This window comes from Camelina sativa, chromosome 14, assembly GCF_030686135.1.
Source record: "Camelina sativa cultivar CO46 ecotype springtype chromosome 14, ASM3068613v1".
NCBI classification, from domain to species: domain Eukaryota; kingdom Viridiplantae; phylum Streptophyta; class Magnoliopsida; order Brassicales; family Brassicaceae; genus Camelina; species Camelina sativa.
This window is the reverse complement of record NC_141893.1, coordinates 10,317,409-10,343,007: the sequence shown is the minus strand read 5'-3', so window position 1 is coordinate 10,343,007 and position 25,599 is coordinate 10,317,409. Positions and strand designations below refer to the sequence as shown.

The following is a 25,599-nucleotide window of genomic DNA, read 5'->3' as shown; positions in this document are numbered from 1 at the left end:
AATAATTATTTATTTAATATGAATCATATGATATATAGAAATATGAGTACACTATAAGAACATATTAATTATAAATAAATAATATCAATTATATTATATCATCAAATAATATCAACCGTATCATAATAATAATCGTTTAACCGTTTGTTAAACGGTTCTGGTTAAGGTTACAAAAATTTCTAACCATAACCGATGGTTAATAAACCTTAACCGTAACAACCGTAACCCTGGTCATGCCTATGTATAGCTAATAAAACATGTGTGTTTGTCGTCCATCTTTCTTCTTTAAACCTCAAAATTTGACTCAAACATCAAATTAAGGTCTTGCGATGTCAATCCTTCTTCCTTAGACCCAAAAATAAAAAATTAATGAAAAAATATCAACTCATCTATAAAAGCATACATACAAATATGTTTTACAGCTCATAAGAAATAAAAATCACAAATGTAGATAAATAAGATAATTTATGTTTTGCATCAATATTTATAATATTTTAAACTTTTAAAAGGTTTCGAAATATAAAATTTGAACCTTTTAAAAATTTTCAATATTTATAATATTTTAAACTTTTAAAATTTAAAACTTATAATATTTAAAAAAAATTTAAAAGTTAAGAACTTTTAAAAGTTTTTAAAATTTTAAAATATTATAATATTTTTTTGAAACTGTTTAAAGTTTTAATTTGATCAAATAAAAAACCAAATCAAACCAAATAAAACTTTTAAACTTGGACGCCTGATAAATCAAGCTTTCCTGCTCATTCGTTGTTAGAAGCATATTAATCTTATTTATACTGGTTTTGAACCATTGTCTAAAAAATTTCTAGCCGATGTGGGATATTGTGCTTAGTTCTTTGATTTCCATAAATTTAATATTTTCCTTTTTCTAAAAAGTTCTGTAAATTTAAAAAATGTTAATGAATGACAAAAAATTCTGGAAATTTAAAAAATGTTAATGAATGACAGATCAAATATGATAGGTTGTTTAAAATAATTCTTAATATAATATAGAAAATTCTGAAAATTGTATAAAATGTTAATAAGTGATATGTCAAATTTATATTGGTTGTTTAAAATCTTATTTGAACGGCCTTAGGAGCAGCTCCTACTTTTCATTAGTATATATTTTATTTCCAAAGTATAATATTTTATTTACATGTCCGAAATTTTGTGCTTTGTGTTCATTTTTTTTTGTTTTTCATATTTTGTAGGGGATTCGTATATTCTTTAAAAATTCGGAAACTAAGATAAATTATTATTCTATTTATTACATTTTAACCATTTCATAAAGATTTCTATTTTTTTTTTGGTGAAAATCGAACTTCAAGGACCACCAAGTTTATGTGAATATCTAGCATAAAAGAAGTATCAATTGATTGATTCATATCTCGAAACTGAAAAAGTAAGACTTTTTTTTTCAGAAGAATTCAGTTATTTTTCTACTACAGTAGTTATCTCGGATTGTGTAGTTATAATAAATGTTGAAACAAGTTTTGAAGCCTCAAGGTCTTCCACATATATCTTTTGACCAAAGAAAAAAGTCTATATTTATAACAGTCTATATTTATAACAAAAAAAAAAAAATGTCAACTTATTTGTAACAGAAAAAAAAAAAAATACTCCTATATGAGCTATTGATTGATTGGGAATGCCTCGAGATAACAAAATAAATAACAATTTTATTCATAAACTATTGGATCGACTGATTTGGAAAATAGGGAAAGATGACAAAGAAAAAATAAAAAAGTAGAGAAAGAAGGCAAGAGATGAGCTGTGATTGTGCGGCACGTTAACGTGGACGCCAGCTTTCATTTCATTTCTTGATTTGTTCCCCTTCTCTCTCTCTCTCTCACAGCCTGTCTCTTTTCATTCCCTCCTTATTTTATACGTTACAGCTTACTTCATAATCTCTTTTTTGTTGGTGGCTTGGTGCAATCCTGTGGACAATGGACCAAAATGAAAGGTTGGTATCGAACACATTGCTCATGCGGTGGTATAATAAGTCTGGCTCCAAACATGGCATTAACTTGTTTGGCTGGTGCCGTAATGTGTAACATACGTTTGCACCAGTTCCATGCCTTCTGATCAAATCCGTAGTAACTCTACACTAATTAAGAGCCATAAGATTGGCTTTCTAATTAAGTCCATTAATAATGGACCTTACGGCCCATTAGATTTTACATCTGAAATAGCCTTACCCATTTACACGGTAAGTAAGGGTTTAGACCAAACCGGTTTATCTAACGAACTTTGACCAAAATGATCAAAATTGAAAAAAAAAAGGTGAGACGTGGCGGCGATTTCACGGCGACCGGCCGCCGGCGAAATACGCCAATGGTCCGACGAATGCGGCGTTTATGTAAGTAGCTGGCTCTGATCGAGCGTAATCATCTCTCTGATCTGTGTACTCGTCCTTTTGATTCGGTCCTCCTACGATTGCTCCCGTTAGTATGTTAGGGTTAGGGTTCTGTGTTCGGAAAGATTGAAACCCGCCGTTGCATCCCAGAGAGTTTGAACGGACGGCTCGGCTCGGGAGAGAAGAGCCTCTGTGGTGGATTCTTCTGGGGAAATTGGATCCGAATCCAACCATGTACGACATCTTCATTGGATTCACACCGAGGATGTAATCGACTTGTCGCCTCGATAAATTAATAAGTGCGTTGGGGACGATGACTGAGTTCCCGCAGTTGAAGGTTTGTTTCGCTGATTTCATGTATTTGGCGTAGGTCGTTAGCAAGAATGTTATCGATGTCACGTATTGTAGATTGCTCTGAGGTAATTTGTACATCAATCCACCTGAAAAGTTTTGGTTTTGGAGACAAGTGTTTTTAGTAATCATACGACGTTACTAGTGTTGAAATGATCCTATGAAGTTACCTGGAGTGTATTTTGTGGACGAGGAGGGAGAATTAGAAAGGATCTTGCATATGAAATTCTCAGCTGCTTGCTTGTAGGGCTCAAAGTTGTTGTCTTTGTTTAGTACTGCTCGCTGCCAAAGAAATGTGTTTGTGAATGGTGATGCTAAATTGTGTCTATGAATTTTAATGGGTTGAGATGGACAACATACTCGTGAGAGAAGAACATATGCGCCGGCGTACTTATTGTCCCAACTGAAGATGTCTGTCTGATCTCCACCTCCTAAGGATTTTATGAAGTTTGTGTAGTACGGGTCGTTGGTTGCTCTATGCAGCCATGCCGCTCCCCACATCAGCTCGTCCTGTAATCAGAAGAGTAGTTTAGTACTTTAGTTAAAATGATTGAATTGATAGGTCTCTCTTAGATTCAGATGAAGGTAGATATATGAATGCATACCTTGTAGCCAGAGTATGAGCAGTAGAAAGGGCAGACGGAAGAGGAAAGGGAATTACTGTAAGCGCCTCGGTATTGAATGGCAAACAGCATGACCTTCTTTGCTGTCGCCAGGAGCAAGCGAGCGTACTTGGGATCAACTTTCCTGAAAACCATGGAGCTTGCAGCTAGAGCAGCAGCAGTTTCTGCGGCTACATCAGAGCCAGGGTTTGATGGGGATACAGAGTAGACTGTGCGAGGAGTGTCCATATCTTCTGGACGTTCCCAGCACTTGTGATCACCATTAGGGTCTCCTACTCCAACGTAAAGCTTCCCGGGAGTGGCCCTGGCGCATTTCAGTAGATAGTCAGTGGCCCAACGGATGGCCACACGAGAGTTCTGGAGTTCAGATCCCATCTTCTTACCGTACTCCAAAGAGCTCCAGGAGAGCATCGTGGTGGTGAACGCCATAGGGAAATTGAACTTCACATTGTCCCCAGCATCATAGTAGCCTCCAGTCAAGTCCACCTGCAGCTCATACCATGTTATTCAAATGGATGCTTTAAACTTTTACCGGCTAGTAGTGACAATGGGTTTACAGTTTAGGGTCTTACATGAGCGGAAGAGCCATCAGAGAGGCCAGAGCTGAATCTCCATGAGAGTTTTTGGTCACCAGGGAGGCGACCAGAACGCTGACCTTGGAAAAAGAGCAACGACTTTGAGAGTGCTTCTCTGTAATTGGGACTGGCATAGGTTTGTTCGAGTAGAAGCACAGAGAGAAGGAACACAAAGTAGAAAGGAGAAGCCATTCTTGTAATCGTGTTCGCTTGAGGGTACGGCTCGTTCACACACGCGTATATATAGCGAGAGAATGAAAACGAGGCTGATGAGATTTAGAGCGAAAAATATGGCTTTTTCGAAATTTAGCTTAACTGTTAAAAAACGGTTTTAAGTTACTTCAATTCGAATCCCTTTTTCAAGATTTTTATAATATGTAGTCGAATTGATTAGTGGATTAAATGAATAATTTAAGTGACTCTTACTCATGACTTGATTATCTCTGTCTTCTTTTCATTGTAAAGTTATATGTTCTTCTTAAATAACTGATATAACAACAAATCTCTGTCTATATGAGTTCACATATTAGCCTATGTTTTAATGTTTTAATGTTAACATATTAACAACAAACTAGTATATTCTAATGTTTTTGATACCTATTTTTTACCATAGTAAACTGTAATAGGAATCTTAAAAATTTGCAATAAGTAATATAGAGGATTAAAGTTGTAGATTGATAAATAATGTTGATCAGAGAGGGTGGTTAGTTAGGTAAATCTTAGTTTAGGTAGGTTAGTGTTTTGGGGATTATGATTTAGGAAAAAGAGACAAAAGAGAAGGGGAGGAACGTAAATGGCGCCAAGATAACGGCGCCGGGTCAGTGGGTTTTAAATTTAAAAAGGTTTTCTCAAGTCAAGTGTAATCAACACGTAATGATACCTTAATCTCTTAAATCTTAATTGTTGTCTTATACGAAAGGTTGTTTACTTGCATTAGATGAAAAAATATTTGTCTCTTCGTTTTTTTAGTGGTTTGAATTTTCAACTCTTTACAAGTAACAACCAGATTACGACGGTGCACCCATTATTATATTTTGGCAAACTAATGTAAGTTTCTATGAATTTGTTCGGAGTAGTGAACCAATGAAGATGAGAAGATCTACATATTGCAGATTCCTTAATTTCGTAGAAGAGTTATCTTATTCCGGTTGGTTTTTTCCAATTATTTTAATTTCTCAGGGTGAATAGTTGATTTAGGGACGTTTTCCACGCATGCAATTATTTCTTTCTCTCGAGGGGTTTGCATAAAAGACGGCTTTAAACCTAAAGAGAGCTGAGATTTGAAGTTAAGCAAACAGAAACACCTTTCTCTCGTTCCACAGTGAATCACCTTACATAATATATATCTTGATTCCTGTACCAAAATCTCGATTGACAGGAGATTCGCGCCTGATCTCTCTGCACGTGTAATTCAAGGATAGATCCATAGGAGACCATATATGTAAATCTTGACCCTTTCCTTTCTTATGCTCCATAAAAAAATTCATGATTGATATCAAACTAAAACTAATTTCCCTACACACATACACTACAACGTTAGTTTTTGCATCAAAGGCCAAAACATATCGTTTAATCATTAGGGACAACAACCTAGATGACTTTGTATTTTGCAGGACAAAAGTACAATCATTTGAAGCTCTTGCAAATAACGTTATAAAAGTGTAAATCAAATTAGCAGATATTATTATGTACAACGATTTGACATATATGCTTCTTTGTTGTTATGTTTCCTGGAACATACTTGCATACAGTAATATCAAACTGACACTGTACAGAAACTCGATTGAACATAATATATGGCTCTTTGATCAAATACTGACGATAGTAGAGTGACTAATGTAACGATTTACAGAGACCTGTAGCTGTGATGTGTATATGATATATGGTGGAATTTTAATCCCAAGAATCAACAAAACATCTCTACTTCTGGTTAAATGTTTATTTTCTGTGCATCACAAACACCACCCACTCGCTCACTCTGCACATGCCTCTGGCTGGTTTCAGGAACCTTTTTTTTTTTTACCCAACCTAATGTCTCGACCAAGGTTCCATCACAATAGATCCAACAGCGATGGCTGTTCGGTTTGTTGCTGTTTCGAACCACTTGGCTTTGAGGTAGATGTTCCACTTCTACCTCTTCCCCTTCCTCTTCCCACAGCTATTGAAGGCGGTGGTGCGAGTTTCATTGCAGCTTGCTCGGGTTTGCTTGAATTGAATATGGAACTGATGTCTGCTGGTGGCTTCTGGTTACTGTATGAACTGTTTCTAAAAGACGGCATTCCTTGGTTCTGATTCTGAAACCCTAAAGAGTTCATAGGATCTGGGTTACTTCGGCTGATACCCAGACCTTCTTGCTGTGATTTCATCGAAGAGAGTGAGGCATTGCCAAAAGCCCAGAAGTCGTTGTTAGATGTCTGAAATTGCCTACTGTCTGTTGAATTGTTACTCAAACCAGAATTACTGTTGCTAACTGGAGGTTGAATGACAGTACTGTTGTGGAAACCCCTAGAAGCAATGGAAGCGCGGTTGGGTCGTGGTGGCCAGTTAGCAAAAGGGTCTAGTTCATCAAAACCTGGAGTTGATGATGTTCCTGGTGGGTTTAGCCGTGTCTCATCATTAGCTGGCTGAGAGGTGACATTGGAAGATTGTCTTGGAGGCCACTCTAGGTCAACTGCAGGGCATGATGTTGGTACTGTGGTTTGGTTCAATGGCTGTGACTGAACTGTAGATTTGTTCAACTGAGAATTTACTAATCCAGGAAGATCTCTTGAAGCTGAACTTTTGGCCGGGAGGGCCCAGTCTCCATCCCATGCAGGACTGTTCTTTGCTGCAGAAGCAACCTTCTCAATTTTTTGGGTTGGTGTTTGAAACTGAAGTCCATCCGCAACAGAGCCTGGTTTTACATCTGGGACTCCAGAATCATTTATAGTAACTCCTCTTTTTTCCTCTATTTTCCTGTTCCGTGACGAGGGGAGAGATAAACCAGATGTTAGAAACAGTAACAACAGTATGCAGTTGTAAGGGGAATAAGGACTTGGAAACAGGGACGGGATTTCTCGGAGGCATACCTGAGAATATCCTTGATAAATAGCATATATTTGGCAAACTGTTGGACAGTCAATTGTTGGGCAGTGAGAAGCGGTATAATCAGGGGAAGCACGTGTTCTGAGGTGAACTCAACTCCATACTAGATAGAAATAATGGAGAAAATATTATGAGAGACGTAGTTATGTTATAAGCTACGCAAGTATAAAAGCGGGAAAGTTGAGATGTTCAAACTTCAAAAAATATTGAAAAAAGTAAGCTGTACTTTCTGCCTACCTGCTTGAGAATTGCATTTGCAACTGCAAGAGTACACATAAGGGTAGGTGCAGAACGATCAACCGCAGTGCATCGTTGAATCGTTTGCAGTATTTCAGTAACAGCGAGTTTATCAAGCGTTTGAACTAGCTCTGCTAAGCAAAGCAAAGCATTTACTCTAACCTGCACCACATGTACGTTCTATCAAAATTTTGTTTAGAAGATCGAGCTCTTCATTTCATCTGTCAATGTTAAAAACGCAAAAAAATTGAAATCAAGGCTAACAACATACGGCTGCAACTGTGGTTTTGAGAGCCAAGCCATGAACACGCGGCAAAATCGCTTGCCTTACAACCTGCAAAAACAAGTTGGAAAAAAAATAAGAACCAAACAAACTCGCCCACTGCAGAACCAAAATTAAAATGCATGTGACACTAAGCTTGTGTAATCCACAAATCAACCCTGAAGCTTAAATCGTCCATTCAGATAAAACAACTCATTCAATAAATATAAAATACAAAGCATCAAGCATCACCTGACCATCGAGTTGTTTAGCAACAGACGTAGATCTTTTCAGAACTTCCTCCTGTATTCGGACATCGTTGTCGTTGTATGCTCGGAGAAGCAAAGGAAGGACATGTGATACAAGATGCTCTGCATTAGTCTGCAAATATAAAACAGACTAGTAAGAGATCTGAGGGCGTAAGACAGTAAAAGAATAAGGAGAAGCGATTCCATTTTAAGCATATTTTAGAATTGGAGTAGAGAAACAAATAGCAGAGAGGAATAGAAGTCACGTGAGAGAGAAATAAGCAGCTTTAAGAAATTGAAGGTCATGTATCGGTTTTTAAGTTTAAGTAATGACACTAGATATGTCATAGGTATCTATACTTTACACATTAATCACTTTACCCTTTTCCATTGTGTCAAATCAGTAGAACTTAGCAGACACATGCAGGGATCGAATACATAATTCCAGTGATGCATACATATTGGTAGGATACTTACCTTGTTAACTATAAGCTCTGCACGCTTTACAAGCAACAGTAAGGTGTCACCCGTAGCAGTACTCAAAACAGGAACAAGGGCTGGGAGCGTTGTCAACTCAAAGTCATTCTTATCCTGCAAATTATAATTTAAGGTTTCAAGCATTCATTAAAACTTGAGTAAAGATTCAAAAGAAATCCTTGTCAAAGGTCAATGCGAAGCAATTTTCAAGTTTTCGCAAATGACAGGTTGATAAATAGCCGGTATCTATTTGTGCAATCATCATTTGTACAACTGAAAACTGAAAAGAGCAGGTCTAAAATATATGTGCGTGTGACAGGCCATAGGACACAAGAAAAACAAATTTTATCTAGAAACTGCTGGTATCTGTAAATCTCAAACAAAATACTAGGAAAGAAACATATGGGTCTGATTGACTAAATGTAAATACCCAAGATCAGAAATAGTACCTGAGACTCTGCTATTGTTAGAACCATGGGAAGAATCACAGGCTGCATAACCAAATTCCTAAGTTCAGCACATAGAGGCGGAAGCACCTGGTATGATTAGTTGTTATTAAGCAAATCACTTGAGCAACTGATTGTTTTCTTTAATGTAACAAAATACAGGAAAGAAGCCAGAACGTGACTACCTTATACCGCAATACACGTGAATCAAAATCTTTCCACATATCTGATAATGCTTTTAAGAACTCAGACTTCTGCATGTTGTCTCTTTCCTGCAATAGATTAAAAATGCCCCAAATGTTTATATATTTCCCACTATCTAAATGATGTCTGTCTGAAACGGTATCTGAAAACTTATGCACATACAAGCATATGATCAAGAAAACGGAGGGCACGTAACCTAGTATCACTCCGGAAAAAATTAGATCCTGCAGGTGAAAGTTCAAGTCCAAGATGTAAGCGCACAAACAATGAGGTAAAGTTTGTCACAAGAAACAATGAAACCCTCCGAAGATTAGGTATTCCTACCTGTGAAATCTAATGCTGTTGGTCTAAAGGACTCGTTCATTGACAGCATCCGTTGCAAATCAGATACCAAGTCTGATGGTATAGATGAGAAAGTTTCATTTGTTAAATAGTTCAACGTGTTCATGTACTGCAAAAAATTTGCAAGGTAACCATCATCAGCGATGGAAAGGACAGATATTATACTACTTTATAGCAAATATTATGAAAAATACATCTAAAACGGAAACTAACAAGCTTGGGGTTTTAGCATTACCATCTTGACATTGTTATGGCAATCAAACAATGTTTTCCGTGCCACTAAATGATAGGCAAGGCATCCGAAACTAAAAATATCTGAAGAAACTCCAGCTGAAGGAGTTTTGCTCCGCACCAATTCAGGCGCAGTATAATTTAAAGATGGTTGGAGTGGCAAGATTGAGTCTTCAACATCATATTCCTGCACACATCCATTCATATGATTTCATGCATAGGAAATTCATCTAGATGGCAGAGTAAAATCGAAAATCATGAGTTTTTAAGTACCCACAGAGTAGTGGAATGATTGCATGTTATCCAAATTCCCATCCTGTGCTTCTGAAATAGCAAAGCCAAATCCGGCAAGCTTCCAGGAACCAGCCGAGGTAATAAAAACATTCTGCAATGAAAATTAAAGATCCAAAGATAAAGCACAACAGCTTCAAAGAACGTATAGAGTATAAAATATGAAAAAGCAACCTCGGGAGATATAGCACGATGAATGAGATGAGCGTTATTATGGAGAAAGTTCAATGTCTCAGCAATTTGAAGGAGACCATGCTTCACCTCCAACAAGCTCATCTCCTGCAACAAAAGGATATTATAGTAAAAACTATCTTCCATTTTTGTTTTCACTCAATTGCTCAAATTTCGAAGTTCAATCATCACATGAATTAACGCACCATGGACTTAACATCTTTCGGAACGTTATCAACATTTTCCACATTCCCAAGGGAGTTAGCCACAGAAGCAAAGAGCGGCTCCGTAACCATAGCCATAGCATTCTTATTCTCATCAAGCGCCTGAACGACGTGAACCACACCGGGATGTCTAAGCCGCACGAGCTTCCCAGCATCAGCACGAATCAAATCGAGAAACGCGTCTTCCGCAGCTTTAGATAACCCAGCCCTAGAACGAGCCTCAGACAAGGCGCGCTTATCAAGCACCCAGAGGCAAACGGTTGGATACTGCTGAGGACGCGTGGAGTCACGTGCCTTGGCTGAGTAAAGCTTCCAGGCGAGACCAGGACCACCGGAACCGATCTGATTAAGAAGCTCGTAGTCTTGAAGAGGCTTTGGACCTGTAACCTCCTGTACTGTGGTTTGAACCCTCTTCTCAATCACCGCAACGGTTTTAGCCAGTGCTTGCGTCAGCGTTCTCATATTAATCGACATTTTCTTTTTTTTTTCCCCCGAATTTTAAACTGTCGCTTCAACCGGTGATCGGCGATGAAACGATTCAGACGTATATAAAGCAAAAGCGTAAACTAAAATCCCGGAAGAGTATGGTTGGCTCTGATGGAAGAAGATGAAAGCAGAAACCTGAATTGGACGATCGTCTTCTTCCCCCTGACCCTCTCTTTCGCGAGACTCGTCTGTTTGATTTTTCTTCGTATCCTTTTTTTTTTTTTTTAATTATTTATTAATTTACGTTTATTATAAGCCAAAATGGTCCTTCTTCAAACATAAAAAGATAAATTCATATATTACTGTCACAATGGGCAAAAAAAAGCCTATTTGAACATGAAGAATCTTTGAAATGTTGCTGATTCGAGTCGAGAGATGAGCTTCATGAAGCTGGCAATCGAATACAGATACTTCTGTTCTTCATTATCTGTATCAAGCTCACAGTAGCACCACAACCACAACTTTTAAGCTAGCGGAACTGAGTGAGCTGCTGTTTGTGTACTGTACAGGCTCTATGTTTGTGAGAGGTTAGAGAGGTCAACTGAAAAAAGGGTGACTGTTGCGGAACAGTAGGGGCGTCTTCTGCTACCGGTTTACTAACCAACCGGGTTTTATCAGAACATCTCGCTTGAAGTCACGGCCTGTTACTGACTTTGATTCACCCAAGCGTCGGTAACACTGGGAAGAAGTAAAAAAAAAAACAACAGCAAAAGTACCTCCGAGATCAGAAAGATAGTAGAAACTAGAAACCTCGTATGAGTTTAGATATAGAAGAATAACAGGATTATATTATAATAGTAAAGCTATCGTAAGCAGGGACTAACCTTGTAGCAGACAATGGTATCATCAGGGTACATAGCAAATAGCTTAGTTCCTAGGCGGGCATAGCAGGAATCACAGAGGCTCTCATCATTTATCTGCATGTGACGTGATCTTTCTTCTAATCTTGCTAACCTCGAGTCTACATCCAATGCACGAGAGATATTGTGTACGATCTGTAACAATTGACTTAAGAGCATTCAGATACTAATGCTACTCCCACACCACATATACAGATCGCAGGAACTTGAAACTCGGTAACAAATTCTGATTAGTTTATCAATATTATTATCCATGGCACATTTGTTAACATCTTTGACAACAGTAGCAAATATAGAATAAATGAATTTGTAGGGATTGTGAATATTTACCTGGCCTTGACGATGATGATGAACCCGAGCCCTCAGCATTCTTAAAATTGTATCTGATGCCAGTTTTAAGGGCATATCAGGAGACAATTTCTGGAAATGAAAGATGATATCAGCTTTATCATCAAACAACCACATGAAAAAGCTATAGGATAAGAGGCAATATCAGCGTCCTTTAGACATATGGAGGACTGGGATTACTTACTTCCAAAACTTGCAAAGGATCAAGTGACTCCCCGTGGTTGTGGAGGAGGCGAACAGCAGCCTTAAACATAGGCTCTTTACCATTTTGAGGATCCAGGTACATATCAAGTAACCTAAGATAAACTTTAGGGATTTAACAAGGAGAAGAGCAAATCGTGGGATGATATTCACAATACAGCGATGAAATGAAGGAAAAGAACCTACTGCATGAATGCATCTGGTCTTCCAATCTCTACGCAATATTGCTCTGCAGCTGCACAATCCTCAAGCTTCCTGGCACCCACCACAGAACATCTTATCAGTAACCACCCATTCAAATTCACAATAAACTTTATTTGCTTACTTCATAAGCTCTCAAAATATTTGGTTTCGACAACAATCAGATAGACAATTCAATTTTGTTCTCAAAATATTTGGTTTCCACAGGACTATTAAAGTGAACTTACAAAGCAAGAATTTGGAGGACCAGTGTCTCCTGCCCTATCCTTCGGTATAGGATTGCCTATCAACAACAAAAAAATTGACACGTCAAATCGGTAAAACAACACATAATTCTGACAGTAGAGAATTCATTGAATAATCATCAGTGCACCATCAGAACCATGAAGCATCCTAGGATACACACCTAAACGACACTTTTATAGAACCATTCAAAAAACAGATTTGACAGACAAACCTTTTCCAACCACAGTTCTGATCCTTCTACCAATTCCAAGACTTCTTCAGGATCATATAGATCTGAAGACTGCAAGAAAGTCTGCAATCTTTCTCGTACATCACTTTCAAACAAAGAAATATTTCCAACATTACAATCATGTGCCTCTCTGCCTCCACCATCAGATTGTTGGATACCGTTTTGAACTTCAACATACTCAAGTGCTGATTTGGCAAGTGAGAGAGCATACGATGTATGCAGCTGCGGGTCAGTGTAGTCTCTTTCCTCAATCAACCATTGGAAGTACCTGGCCAGTATATAAAGTCAGTAAGAAAAACACTTTGGTGGACCTTCCTCTTACTAGTTACTACTTACTAGTATGCGTTAAGTAACTATACCTCTGTATGATTTCAACCTTTTTGGGATCAATAGCTTCGATCACTTGCTCTGCAATAAGATTAAAAACACATACCCTCACATCTATCAAAATTTAGTATTTAATCCATTATACACTCAATAATCCGAAGTCAAGAAAAAAAAAAAAACTTTGTAAGTTAATGGAACAGATGCCTATTCTAACCCTAATATTAACTATACTGATGAACAGCACACCACATACATGAGAATATATGCACGGACAAAATTATTATCCTGAACCTAAAGAGGCCATAGACTCCTTGCCTGAAATTAGTCATCTCAGAATCCAGCTAAGCCATTATTCATTAATACGAGTCCAGGATAGATCACAATTCGAAACCTAAGAAACAGTTGGCAAAGGTTTCTAAAAGAACGAATAGAGATCAAAATCTGACTCACAATCAAACACAAATGTTCTGTTAACCCTGATTCCCACCTGGTGAAAGCTCTTCTGTCCTTTTATCTGACGTCAAGACTTGGATAGCAAACAATGGGTTTATATCTGAAATCTAAAAATGATACATCCACAATCATCAATTATGCTCACAAGATACAAATCTTTGTTGTAAAAATTCACAACAACTTGGAGTTATATTATATATATGTCATACCCAACTAAGATGCTGCAATGCCAGTTCTGGATCACAGGGTTCCTCAAGAATTCTGGCTGCTTCTGCCGCAGCAGCCTCTTTACCAGATAACCGAATGAGCTCATTGTCGTGTAAATAGGGCACCAAGTCATCTGAGTCTTGCCATAGACCAGATGAATAATTCTTCGTAAAGAGACGCCAAATAGCAAGAGCCTTTGCACTCATCCCCTTACATGCATAGAGGAATGCAAGTGCCCGTAAGTGTCCAGATTCAGTTAGAAGACTCTCTAACTCCTCCTGCATTGTCCACAGAAGTTGTAAAGTCCTCCCTCAAGCAACATTCTGATAACAAGCTCGTTGTTTTTCTATGCATTGTATTTCTAAGGATTCAGAAATTTGCAATTTCCTCTTCGAACACCCACATGAATCCTAGGGTACTACAGTTAAAACTATCCAGTTAACAGCGTCATTTAGGGGGGAAGTCAGCATCTTAAAATGTCATTGATTAAGCTTTCGAATACAGTGGTTTACTAAACTGAGACTCAGCTAAATGACTGAAAAACTGGTACTATGGTCCAAGTACAATGCATACAAAAACGCACCTAGTCTACTAGGCACTGAAAACTTGTTTTCTTCTCCTTTTTAACTAAATAGTTCTGTCAAAGAATAGATTTCCGAATTACAGGTTTCTTACATCTTTCAGTTATCAGTTTGTGGTGCCACTTTTTTAGTTGATGCTATGCAAATATGTACAGTACATGCGTAAATTATCTACACAGAAAACACATACCACAACACAGTTATTATCGGAAGATGCAAGATTCTCCATATCTTCAACACGATTTAACGCTCTGTAAAGAAGCATTAGAAGCGTATCGATTCCCTCCCTTACTGGGTGAGTTAAGTCCTTCTCACGTGATATCTCGAGGTACCTTTTGCAACAGATAACATCATTATATTCCAATTCACACTTCAGAGAACAGTGATATACTACAAAAGCTGTAGAGGAAAACAAGATACATAAAATAGTAATCGTATCACCTGGTAATGTTTTTAATTGCTAAATCCAATAAATCAGCTCTACTAGGGGGATTTGAGAAAAACTCTTCGTCAACCGGGGTGTCCATTCCTGCTTTTCTTAGAAAATTGGCTCTCTGGATGGCCATCAGCCCATTATCTACAACATCTTCGAAAGGAGCAGGGGGAGGATGCAGTCCCCAGTATCTGTTTCTTGGAACCTGAAAGCACGTAAAAATCTTAGTGAAGCAGAGTGCAGCTGGACAAGGATTGAGATATCATAAAATCTAGTTCGCTACAAGTCAGACAATGTCTTTAGTGACGAAAGTAGAGAACTGTGGTTGATTAAGCAGTCAGTTTTTAGAAACAACAACTTAAGAGTAGTTTACGATAAACCAGCTGCCAGGAAAAAATATATACCGCCAAAGACCAGCGATTAGGATCCCGCATGATAAAAGGAAAAACTTCAGAAGGTTCCATTTTTTCAGACTTCAGAAATTGATTCACAGCTTCCTCAAAGCGCAAATCGAAAAGCAGTAGATACCCTATTTGAGCATGAAGAAACGAAAGCATGTCTTTCGAAATTTCACCCTGTGAGTCAAGCTCTTCCACCAAGGAGATGGCTTCTCTGTATCTCTTTTTCCTCAGAAGGTCTTTAATCTGTTCTTCATAAGGCACTCTCCGATAAAAAAGAAGCTGAAACACACAATGAAAAGAGTCAACAGAAAAATCATGAAGTTTCATCAATGAAGATAGCTATTGTCCGGATAAACACCTTTGACAAGGAAGTGACAGCCAAAAGGTTTCCATCTCCTGCCTCATCTGCGGAAAAAAGTGAAGGCCCGCATCCTTCAGGACCAAAACTAACTGATTGAACACAAGCACCCGACTTCTTCTGATGTATTTCCATTTTCCCATCTCCAACAGTCACCAAATAGAAAGACAACTCTCCAACAGAATCAGGCCTCCTTCGAAACACAAGGCTCCCTCCAATAGGCTGACCATTCGTGTCAACAACAACTCCAACATTGTCCACCAACAACAACACCTTCCACTCTTTACATAGCAATTTAAGCAGCGGGGGACCAGACACATCAGGCAACGTGAAAATCACCCCACTTTGACCAGTAACACACGAGATCAAGCTATAACCTTTAACAGTTCCCGCAATAACATAATCATCAAGCCAAACCAAAGTTTTGATCCCACCAATCCCAAGAATCTCTTTCAAAACAACAAAGGAACCACTCAACTCTTCTTTCTCATCAAACTGAAGTTCAATCAGCAACATTCTCTCACCAATGGCAACAGCGAAAACATAATGACCTTTGTGGACTCGCTCATGTCCAAAGTCCTTACCTTTAACATCATTCACACGATTCCCAGCGCCAAGCAACTGAAGAAACTTCTTACTCGAGCTAGAATCACTCGAAACCTCAGAAGGCAACAAGTCAGTACTCGACGAGTCTCGTCCTCTCACTCTCTTAGCAACCACATTGATCCCTTTCAATAAACCACCCAATCTCTTAGCAGGTTGAGATAGAAGCGAATCCACCAAGAACAAGTACCCATTGCAAAGTGCTAGAATTTTCCCTCTTTCCTCTCCAAGCACAAAAACAGACTCGACTGGAGAAGCGCTCAGCGATACACTTGCGAGACGCGTGACAATATTAGTCGAAGTATCGAGAGAGAGGAGAATAAGAGATCCAGAGAAGGTTCCTAAGTAGACTAGGGTTTGAGAATCGGAGACAGGGGAGAGTGATAAAGCTCGGATCTTATCATCACCGCCGAGATCAAAACGAGCAGTAAGCTCCACAACGGACCGAGATTTAGCCATGAACTAAACCAGGTACACGAAGTACACTTATAGTGACCGGATTTGAGAAGAAAGAGAAACGGCGATTGAGAAACTCCGGCGATCAGAGTCAGGCCGGCCTACCGGAGAAGCCAAAGACAAACAGAGTCGAGACACGTTTGAGTTCCTCCCATTTTGACTTAAACATTACACACAGCTTTCCCTTTGATATCATCAAACCAAAGACGACGTCGTTTACTCTCTCTCTCTTCTAAAGGTATAAAACGATGTCGTTTTATGTTCAATCTTTTTTTTTTCTTTTTTTTTTGGAACATCTGAATTTGTTTGTTTCAAAAATGTCGATGCGAATATTCGATAATTATTAATTTTCTGGAATAGTCTTAAAAATTCGTGATCCAAAGAGGGAGACACGTGGCACTCTAGATCGCCAGAAGCCCATCCAAAATAAACAACGCAAGAACAAAGCCGCGCCAATCCAAAAAAAAGCCCAAAACTGTAAGAAACTCTGAGAAAAAAAATTTGGATGGCACAACACTGCTTTCAATCCAATCTTCGTCTTCTTCATCATCATCATCACCATTAAAGCTGCTGCTTTAAAATGCGCAGCCTTACTCTGGGTCTGAGTCTCAGATCCTCTTCTCTTCCTTTCACCTGCAGCAACTTCCGCTTCTTCTCTCCTCCTTCTTCTTCTTCTTCTTCTTCTTCTTCTTCTTCTTCTTCTTCCTTTAGACTCTACAGACGATTCCATTTCCTCAAGCCATGTTCTTCCTTAAAACAAACCAAGAAGAAGAAGCAAAACTCTCTCCCTTCTACCGCCCCGCCTCCTCAGAGTCTTCGGTGGTTCTTCAATCCCAAATCCAGCGACGAAGACGATGATGATAAGTCCTCCGCGGCTGAGAACGATGACGGGGGCGGATCGGATGGGGATGCTGCTATTAAGGGTACCATTTTGGCTGGAGTTTTGTTGATTGGTACTGTTGGTGGATTCGCCGGCGTTGGTTATGTGTATAGAGATCAGATCAATACGTTCCTCACTCAATTCTCTACTTACATCGAAGGTTCGACTTTGATTCTTATGTTCCTGTAATGTTTAGCTTCCAGTAGATATAGTGATGATGCATTATTTGGGATAAGTTTTTTTTTGACCAATTTCACAAGTTGACTTAGTTTTGTGTTCTTGAATCAAAATCAGGTTATGGTACTGCTGGCTATGCCTTGTTCATTGCTGTGTATGCTGGGCTTGAGGCAAGTTTTTTTTTCTTTTATATACTCTTCATCTGCTTTTGTTGTTTTTGCTTCATTGTGACCTTTTGAGACCATGTATCCTTTAGTTTCAAGCTTTTGATTTTTTCTGCTTCCTTTGTGTTAGATATTAGCTATTCCGGCTCTCCCATTGACGATGTCGGCTGGTCTTCTCTTTGGTCCTCTTATTGGCACCATCATCGTTTCTATTAGTGGAACAGTAAGTTGTTCAACTCAATCAAATTCCTTAACTGTTATCAAGGGACCTCTCTCATGTTCATATATGTTTTTGGCTGTCTAATTTTGTCTTTACTCTGTGTTAGATGGCTGCTAGTGTTGCTTTTCTAATTGCTCGATACTTTGCTCGAGAGCGCATCCTTAAGTTAGTTGAGGACAACAAGAAGTTCCTTGCCATTGATAAAGCGATTGGTGAAAATGGGTTTAGGGTTGTTACTCTCCTTCGGCTAAGCCCTTTGCTTCCTTTCTCTCTTGGAAATTACCTGTACGGGTTGACATCTGTGAAGTTTGTGCCTTATGTATTAGGAAGGTCTGTGTTCTTGCAACTTTTTATACTATTTCCCTACTTTATCCGCTGTAGACACTTGACGCTTGTGCTGTGGTTACTTAAGAATCCAATTTGTTCATTAATGTCCATTTGTTCCATTAATGTCCATTTGTTTACTCTGACCCAGGAATTAATTCATCATGATAAGTTGAATTCTGAGTTTTGTATACTCATTTTTGCAGCTGGTTGGGTATGCTTCCAGGGTCTTGGGCTTATGTCAGCGCAGGGGCTTTTGGACGAGCAATCATTGTGAGTTTTGTTGTCTCTTAATCTAATCTCGGTATCCCTCAAAAGTGTAGACACTTTGACAAAGAAAATGAACTGCACAAAAACATGCATATCTCCTCGAGTCAAGCCTAAGGGTACAACACTAGGATCCACTGAGCTTTTCCTTTTGTTGGGTGTAGAATACGTCAAGTTAATCAGATCTTGTCTACGGTAGAAGTTCATTGAAAACTAGCTAAGATCATCAAGCTGTGGTATCACATAAAAAAAGGATAATTGATATCGAATAATAAACAAGTGCTCAATACAAGGAAGGGTTAGTCAGTACTTAAGGAAGTTAATTGGAATTGTGGAAATTGTGTATGACGGATAGTCTGAACTGTGAATGCATTGTGATTCTTGCAAGCATCATAATCATCAAGTTGTAATCTTCTATCTGTATGTTTGTTTTAGCAAGAAGAATCTAATGTTGGCTTGCCTGGAGGAAACGGCCAGCTTTTAACATTGGGGCTGGGTCTGTTGGTTACTGCATTGGCTGGAACATATGTGACACGCCTTGCAAAGGTAAAACAACTCATACCTGTTTGCTTTTTTCCTTTTCTCTGGTCTGCGTTATGTTCGCTTCCCACTTCTGATGTCAGGCCATTTGGTTTTAGCCCTTGTTAGCATAACCTCACAAAAGTCCTGTCAAGTGATCCCATATTTGATTGAAAACTTGAAAAGATTCACAGTGAGATGTATCTGTACCTAAAGATGGATCTCTATTACTTGTCGTGTGGTGCAGGATGCTATAAAGGACATCGACGATGAGTAGAGAGATGCAAACTAAGAAGAGGAAACAAGCCAACGATTGGACAAAGGTTTTGACTCTCTAGGATTTGTAAAACCTTAACAGAGTATCATCAATGTACTTAAGTTAAATGTTATCTAGGATGACATTAATACTGCTCCATTATTGTTCATAGTTGATAAATATAATGTGAATTTTGTTTTTTGTTCTTTACATTTAAACTGCAATATGTGAGAAAATGCTTCTAGACAGGAGAGAATATAAAAGGGAGCCTCAGAAAATCAAATTACTCAAAGTGCGGTTGGAACTAGACAAACCAAATTCCCACCAAAAACGTAAATTGATGAAACCAAACAAGAAAAAAAATGTTTTTAAGAGATTTTATTTGTCAAAAGAATATAGCAAAGTAAAATTCCCAAGTGAGATTCAACTCTGATTCGTCATGTCCCACCATCGATGATCATTCACTCACTTATGCCGTAGATTCCTTCAAGTAGGCGATGAGATCTGCACGCTCTTGAGGCTTCTTAAGACCAGGGAACACCATCTTCGTACCTGGTATGTACTGCATCAGAAAAAATGGCCATCATCAATCTCAGTGCTAACAACAACAACAACAACTCATGAAACAAATCAGAATGAATCAAAAGACATGATAAGTATATATGATCAATACCTTCTTGGGGTTGAGCAAGTAATCATACAAGGTCTTCTCTTCCCATTCCACAGCCTTGCTCTTGTTAGCAGCAGAGTAAGAGTAACCAGCAGTTGTACCAGATTGTCTTCCAAACAGACCGTTTAGATTTGGTCCTATTATGTATGATAACCAAACATCAATTAGGATTTGCAAAACTAGCCACATCAAAGTCTTTAGATCGGATCATACGATGATTTAAAATTAAGTGTGCTAATCAAATCGGTTCCCAAAAAGCGATGTGAAACGAAGGCCTCATATAGAATAGAGAAGCTCAAAGAGTCAAAGAGATCGATGTGTAAAAAAAACCTTGTTTGTGACCGGCGCCTTTGTCAACGGTGTGACACTGAGCACACTTGGTCCTGAAGATCTTCTCACCGGCCTTGGGGTTTCCTGGTGGTGCTTCATCAAACGACGCCATTTTTTTTTTCCTTCGCTTGAGCAACGGGATCAGGAACAACAAGAGAAAATGAACACGGAACTTGGCTTCTTCGGAGCTTGGAAGTTTCTTAGGGTTTCTGTGGGTGGCACGAGACACCTCTCTCTTCTTAACAATCAGGTCAGGAGTTATTAATGGGCCTCTTAATGGGTTTAGTGGGCTCAAATTTATTTCTTGTAAAATTAGGTTCATCTTAGTTCTTGATTCACAAACACAAACATAGTCTTAAGTGGATTGCATCATTAGCTGAGAAATCATGCATATAAAACTTGCTTTTGCTCTATAGGATTATTATATATGTACAATCAACAAATTGATGCTCCAGTTTGATCATCCTGAAGCATGGAATAGTAAAAAAATATTATTCTTCTATCAGTGTCTTTGATTCTTTATCCTACTTCTACAAGACGTTCTTCATCTGAACTTTGCTCCTGATTAACTGCAGAATCGATCATAGGCTTGTCATTCACTCCATCTAACCCGGAATCTGTTTCCATCAAAGCAAAATCATGAGCCTTTTGCAAGCACATGTCACTCAAGGAAGTCTTCACCGTTACAAGTTTGTTCCAAGAACCAGTAGCTGCATACATATCTGCTAGCAACATGTAGTGTCCTAAGTGTTCTGGCTTCATCTCAAGAAGTAGCTTATCTGCAGCCCATTCGCCAATGTCTGTGTTCCCGTGGATGAGGCACGCTTTCAGTATAGTAGCACACATGGCACTAGATGGCTCGTAAGGTATTTTCAGGAATATCTTTCTGGCTGCAGCCAGGTGACCTGCTCTGCAATAAAGATCAACCATACAAGAATAGTGTTCAAGGCGAGGGTGTATACCGAAAACAGTCTGCATCTTCCCAAACCAGCTTTGTCCTTGACGAACTAAATTGGAATGGCTACAAGCTGATAAAACTGCAACCATAGTTACGTGATCAGGTTTCATTCCGGATCTGATCATCTCCTTGAACAATGACAATGCGACTTCTCCTTTACCCAGCATGCCATATCCACCTATCAAGGAAGTGTATGTCACTTTATCTCTCTTTCTCATTGAATCATATACTCGCTTTGCAGCTATAATTTCACCGGATTTGGCATACATATCAAAAAGGGAGTTCCACAAGATTAAAGAGCCGTTGAAGCTTTGACGTCTCAGGATGTAGCAGTGAATCTCTTTCCCGTGTTGCAGGTTTGCCACACGAGCACAAAGAGGGAGAATGCTTGCAAGCGTAACGTAATTCGGGTGAAAGCCATAAAGCAACATCTCCCTCACCAGGAAAGAGGTCTCTTCCGATCTCATGTTGTGCGCATAACACGAAATGACAGAATTCCACCTACTCAAACTATTCACTTCAATCTCCTGAAACACTAAAAAGGCGTGCCTAAGATCACCGCATCTTGAGTACAATGTGATCAACGAATTACGAACATTGTCAATGTTATTGAAACCACTACTAATTGCAAGACAATGAAATACTTTTCCCAATCGTAACTCCCCAATGTGTGAGCATGCCGTCAAACCATTAATCATAGCTACAGAATCTAATCCCACGTTGTAATTTCTCATCTCAAGTACACAATTCAAAGCACCAACATAATTTCCTATCTTCAAACAACCTCCAGCTAATGTGTTCCAAGTTACAACAGTCGCTTCTACACCAGATTGTAACATTCTATCAAAAAGCTCAAGAGCTTCCTCTAAGTTACCTTTAGAAGCATAACAGTTAATTACTGCATTCCATGAGACAGCATCCCTTTCAGACATCCTGTCAAACAATCTCCGAGCGATATCCACTTTACCAAATCTTTTATACATAGATATCAACGCATTGCAGACGTACAAGCTGCATCTGTGAGAGCTCACCTCAATGGAGCCATGAACCACTCTTCCAGATGCAAAATCAAGTAGTGCTCCACAAGCCTTGAGAACAGACGGGTAAGTAAACTCATCCGGTTGAACCCCTTTACCCATCATTCGTTTGTAAACAGAAACAGACTCCTCAAACCGTTTGTTCCTAACATAAGAATCGATCAGCACATTCCACGGAAAGGGATGGAAAATGTCAGAGTTCTCAGTAATGGTCTGAGCTTCGTCAAGGAGATTGAAAGCAGAGTAGAAAGTAACAAGCTTTAAGACCAAAACAGGGTCAAACTCCAAACCAGACGAGATACAATAAGCATGGATTTGCTGCCCTGAAACGAACTCATTAAACTCCACACAGGTGGATAAAAGGGAAGCCGCTGAACGGAAAACGAGTTCGTGAGAACCAGACTGGTGACGTAGCAGAGAGAAAGCTCTGAAAGCTTCATAAAAGTGACCATGAGCGATGCAATATCTAAATGATTTGAAAAGAGTTGCTGGAACTGATTCATACTGGGGTTTTGAGATAAGTCTCGGTGGCTGTTTCCAAGATTGAGGAATAAACTTGCAAATTTTGGATACAGTGAGACCTCTGATGAGTATAGAGCGAGAAGGAGAAGACGGCATATACAGTAAGCGGCATATGATCATCCAATCTTAAATTCATCCATAAAAGCGAATGATCATCCAATTTCGCTCCTCCGTCTGAAAATCAAAGGAAGAAAGATGAGAGAAGAAGAAGAAAAGGTTCCTTTGAGGCATTTCATCGAACATGTGGTCCGCAGAACATACCGTACACAGGTGAGACATTGAAGCGCGGGTACATCTAGAGAAGCATGGAACAAAAGGACGAGACAGAACTCAACTCAGTTAGGAAGGGAAAAAGAAAAAGACAAAGAGATTTGGAGACAGCGCCGACCAAACCGGACGAAGCGAGGTATTAGGACAACTGGACAAGCCGCGCGCGTGAAGTCGTGAACGTTTTGTAGAAAGGAGAGGAAAGAGACTCAAATTGACATTGTTGAGTGTATTGGATTATTTGGGCCACTTGTTTACAAATTGTTCACTTAAGGACCGACCCATTGCATTTGTAACCTATTTCAGCCCACAAAACTTTACCGGTAATAATTTCGCCGCCAGTGGAACAAAAAATATGACTATAATTATGAAGTTATCTACTTATTTTTTTTTTCACTAGAGTGTCTTTATTGATTAAGCCTAGTAAACAAGCCAATATTACAAGCCAATAAAACCAAATGTCAAAACAAACCAACTAAAACAAAAGCCTACAGGCCCAATCGTAATTTCTTTCTTGAGACTGAAGAGATTAAATAGAACATAGACCATATAGCAAAAGAGAGACATAATGGTTGACACGTGGGAAATCGAAGAATGGAGTCTCCGGCAGACGGAAGTAACGCTGGAAGACTTCGATTCCGGTCAAAATCACCGGAAATATATACCGGAATCTCAATCTAAACTCAAAAAGTTACAGCGGATTCCAATTTTGCTGAGAAAATAACTCCAAAGCAGAGCTTCATCATCTTCGTCTTCAGTAAAGAGATTTCCAATCTCTAAGAAAGAAGATCTACATCATAAGCCTGCAAACCAAACAAACTCCATCGACCCATCAAACTTCGGCATAGACACATGCATTATCATCAATTACTTCAAATCAAACCAAATGAATGATAGAAGCAATCAAAATTGGATCTGAAGATTAACCGAATTAATTGAGTCAACACAAAAAAACTAAAACCAAACACCACTGAGAGAAGGCAGCGGATCTATTAGAGAAAAGTCAGCCAAACGGTGCTAAATTAGCCACCGCTGCCGGAGAAAGCGCCAGCCAAACCGGCGCTAAAGTAGCCACCGTTGCCCAGCTCACTCACTATTCTCATCAACCACAAAGCTTCTTTGGCAGCTTCAGAGAGTGCCATATACTCTGCTTCCGTTGTTGATTGGGCTACTACTTGTTGAAGACCGGATCTCCAGCTTACCGTATTTCCTCCAACCTGAAATACGTAACCGGTAATTGATCTTCTTTTATCTAGGTCTGCTGCATAGTCACTATCACAATAGCCTGTAACCTTGAAATACTTCGACTTAGTGAATGTGAGCTTGAAATCTGTTGTATGTTTTATATACCGCAACACCCATTTAACTGCTTCCCAATGTTGTTTGCAAGGAGAGCTCATGAATCGACTCACCAGGCCCACTGCATATGCTATATCCGGACGTGTCCCAACCATGGAGTACATGAGACTCCCTACGGTACTTGCATAAGGTACGATTCTCATCTCTGCCGCAGCTTCTTCTTTATCTTCTGGTTTAGTACCAGACAGCTTAAATTCTCCTCCCATAGGCGTTTGAACTGGTCTTGCATCTTTCATACCGAAATTAGCTAAAACCTTCTCTAGATAGCTTTCTTGTGACAATAATAACGTACCCTTTTCTCTGTCCCTGATAATGTCTATGCCTAGTATTCTCTTTGCATTTCTGAGATCCTTCATCTCAAACTCTTTACTCAACACTCCCTTCAATCTTGAAATATCTGCCATGTCTTTAGCAACTAGTAACATGTCATCTACGTAGAGTAGTAAGTAGACATATTCATTGCCTTCTAGACACTTAAAGTAGACACACGGATCATACTGACTCCTTGTATACTTCTGAGATTTCATAAACTGATCAAACCCTAGATCCACTGTCGTAGAGATTGCTTTAATCCGTATAGAGACTTCTCTAGTGAACACACTTGATCACCATTTTCATACCCTTGTGGCGGCTCCATAAGAATTTCCTCTTCCAGCTTTCTGTGTAAAAAAGCTGTTTTTACATCCATCTGTTCTAGTTCAAGGTCTCTGTAGACCACCATTGACAACACCAGCCCGATTGTGATGTGTTTAACCACTGGCGCAAACACTTCATGATAGTCTACCCCTTCAATTTGAGAAAATCCTTTTGCTACTAACCGAGCCTTGTATCTCGGTTCTTCCACTCCTGGTATTCCCGATTTAAATTTGAAAATCCACTTACACCCAATGGTCCTCATACCTTCTTTTCTGTCTACATCTTTCCATGTCTGACTTTTCCGATGTGAGTCCATCTCCTCCTCTATTGCAGCAATCCATTTCAGTCTTTTCTTACAGCTTATAGCCTCCTCATAGGTTCTCGGTTCTCCAGCATTTACAAGTTGAGACATGGTGAATGCAAATGCAGCAACGTCACCATCATCAAACCTACTTGGTTGCCTGATGTTAACTCTCCGTTCTCTATCTCTTGCAAGTTGGT

At 39.1% G+C, this 25,599-nt stretch overlaps 7 protein-coding genes across 17 annotated transcripts; 1 reads left to right on the top strand and 6 right to left on the bottom strand.

Annotated features, from left to right (window-relative positions):
- Nucleotides 1-2,126: 2,126 nt before the first annotated feature.
- LOC104740996 (endoglucanase 3) lies at nt 2,127-4,401 on the bottom strand. 2 transcript variants are annotated; one of them, XM_087483791.1, is made up of 5 exons: nt 3,903-4,401; nt 3,313-3,816; nt 3,068-3,217; nt 2,878-2,989; nt 2,127-2,796 (listed from the first exon to the last, which is right to left on the bottom strand). In XM_087483791.1, exons 1-5 carry the CDS (start codon nt 4,095-4,097, stop codon nt 2,303-2,305), a joined length of 1,455 nt encoding a protein of 484 aa, XP_087339917.1. In that variant the 5' UTR covers nt 4,098-4,401; the 3' UTR covers nt 2,127-2,302. The 2 variants fall into 2 exon arrangements, with proteins under 2 accessions (XP_087339917.1, XP_019091230.1); XM_019235685.2 differs by having other exon boundaries at nt 2,878-3,217.
- Nucleotides 4,402-5,688: 1,287 nt separating this feature from the next.
- On the bottom strand, nt 5,689-10,877 carry LOC104740994 (SCY1-like protein 2 A). Of its 6 annotated transcripts, none has more exons than XR_015579726.1 (14): nt 10,105-10,684; nt 9,902-10,006; nt 9,714-9,821; nt 9,441-9,623; nt 9,188-9,314; nt 9,026-9,087; nt 8,845-8,931; nt 8,663-8,749; nt 8,214-8,327; nt 7,746-7,869; nt 7,498-7,560; nt 7,227-7,388; nt 6,974-7,092; nt 5,689-6,860 (listed from the first exon to the last, which is right to left on the bottom strand). XR_015579726.1 is itself a non-coding variant. In XM_010461750.3 (14 exons), exons 1-14 carry the CDS (start codon nt 10,594-10,596, stop codon nt 5,957-5,959), a joined length of 2,742 nt encoding a protein of 913 aa, XP_010460052.1. In that variant the 5' UTR covers nt 10,597-10,877; the 3' UTR covers nt 5,689-5,956. The 6 variants fall into 6 exon arrangements, 5 of the variants coding, with proteins under 5 accessions (XP_010460052.1, XP_087339913.1, XP_019091198.2 ...); XM_010461750.3 differs by having other exon boundaries at nt 7,741-7,869; nt 10,105-10,877; XM_087483787.1 differs by having other exon boundaries at nt 7,741-7,869; nt 8,663-8,720; nt 9,710-9,821; nt 10,105-10,824.
- Nucleotides 10,820-16,740, bottom strand: LOC104740995 (vacuolar sorting protein 3). Of its 4 annotated transcripts, none has more exons than XR_015579723.1 (14): nt 15,454-16,714; nt 15,099-15,374; nt 14,703-14,899; nt 14,452-14,593; nt 13,683-13,958; nt 13,471-13,580; nt 13,053-13,101; nt 12,676-12,961; nt 12,446-12,501; nt 12,204-12,272; nt 12,001-12,112; nt 11,799-11,888; nt 11,433-11,603; nt 10,820-11,286 (listed from the first exon to the last, which is right to left on the bottom strand). XR_015579723.1 is itself a non-coding variant. In XM_010461751.3 (14 exons), exons 1-14 carry the CDS (start codon nt 16,513-16,515, stop codon nt 11,194-11,196), a joined length of 2,952 nt encoding a protein of 983 aa, XP_010460053.1. In that variant the 5' UTR covers nt 16,516-16,740; the 3' UTR covers nt 10,820-11,193. The 4 variants fall into 4 exon arrangements, 1 of the variants encoding a protein (XP_010460053.1); XR_015579724.1 differs by having other exon boundaries at nt 13,508-13,573; XR_015579725.1 differs by having other exon boundaries at nt 13,471-13,573; nt 15,454-16,706.
- A 144-nt stretch (nt 16,741-16,884) lies between these two features.
- Nucleotides 16,885-19,518, top strand: LOC104740993 (uncharacterized). Its single transcript, XM_010461748.3, has 7 exons — nt 16,885-17,552; nt 17,687-17,739; nt 17,864-17,956; nt 18,060-18,283; nt 18,484-18,550; nt 18,980-19,090; nt 19,311-19,518. The coding sequence occupies exons 1-7, from the start codon at nt 17,093-17,095 to the stop codon at nt 19,338-19,340; spliced, it is 1,038 nt and encodes a 345-aa protein (XP_010460050.2). The 5' UTR covers nt 16,885-17,092; the 3' UTR covers nt 19,341-19,518.
- Nucleotides 19,519-19,575: 57 nt separating this feature from the next.
- Nucleotides 19,576-20,577, bottom strand: LOC104740992 (cytochrome c). The gene is made up of 3 exons (XM_010461747.3): nt 20,320-20,577; nt 19,993-20,126; nt 19,576-19,881 (listed from the first exon to the last, which is right to left on the bottom strand). The coding sequence occupies exons 1-3, from the start codon at nt 20,429-20,431 to the stop codon at nt 19,789-19,791; spliced, it is 339 nt and encodes a 112-aa protein (XP_010460049.1). The 5' UTR covers nt 20,432-20,577; the 3' UTR covers nt 19,576-19,788.
- A 129-nt stretch (nt 20,578-20,706) lies between these two features.
- Nucleotides 20,707-23,366, bottom strand: LOC104740991 (pentatricopeptide repeat-containing protein At1g22830-like). Of its 2 annotated transcripts, XM_087483789.1 has the most exons (3): nt 23,098-23,285; nt 22,152-23,010; nt 20,707-21,804 (listed from the first exon to the last, which is right to left on the bottom strand). In XM_087483789.1, exons 2-3 carry the CDS (start codon nt 22,161-22,163, stop codon nt 20,839-20,841), a joined length of 978 nt encoding a protein of 325 aa, XP_087339915.1. In that variant the 5' UTR covers nt 22,164-23,010; nt 23,098-23,285; the 3' UTR covers nt 20,707-20,838. The 2 variants fall into 2 exon arrangements, with proteins under 2 accessions (XP_087339915.1, XP_010460048.1); XM_010461746.2 differs by having other exon boundaries at nt 20,707-23,010; nt 23,098-23,366.
- A 759-nt stretch (nt 23,367-24,125) lies between these two features.
- LOC147928022 (secreted RxLR effector protein 161-like) lies at nt 24,126-24,866 on the bottom strand. Its single transcript, XM_087485982.1, has one exon. It carries the CDS (start codon nt 24,864-24,866, stop codon nt 24,126-24,128), a length of 741 nt encoding a protein of 246 aa, XP_087342108.1.
- Nucleotides 24,867-25,599: the final 733 nt, after the last annotated feature.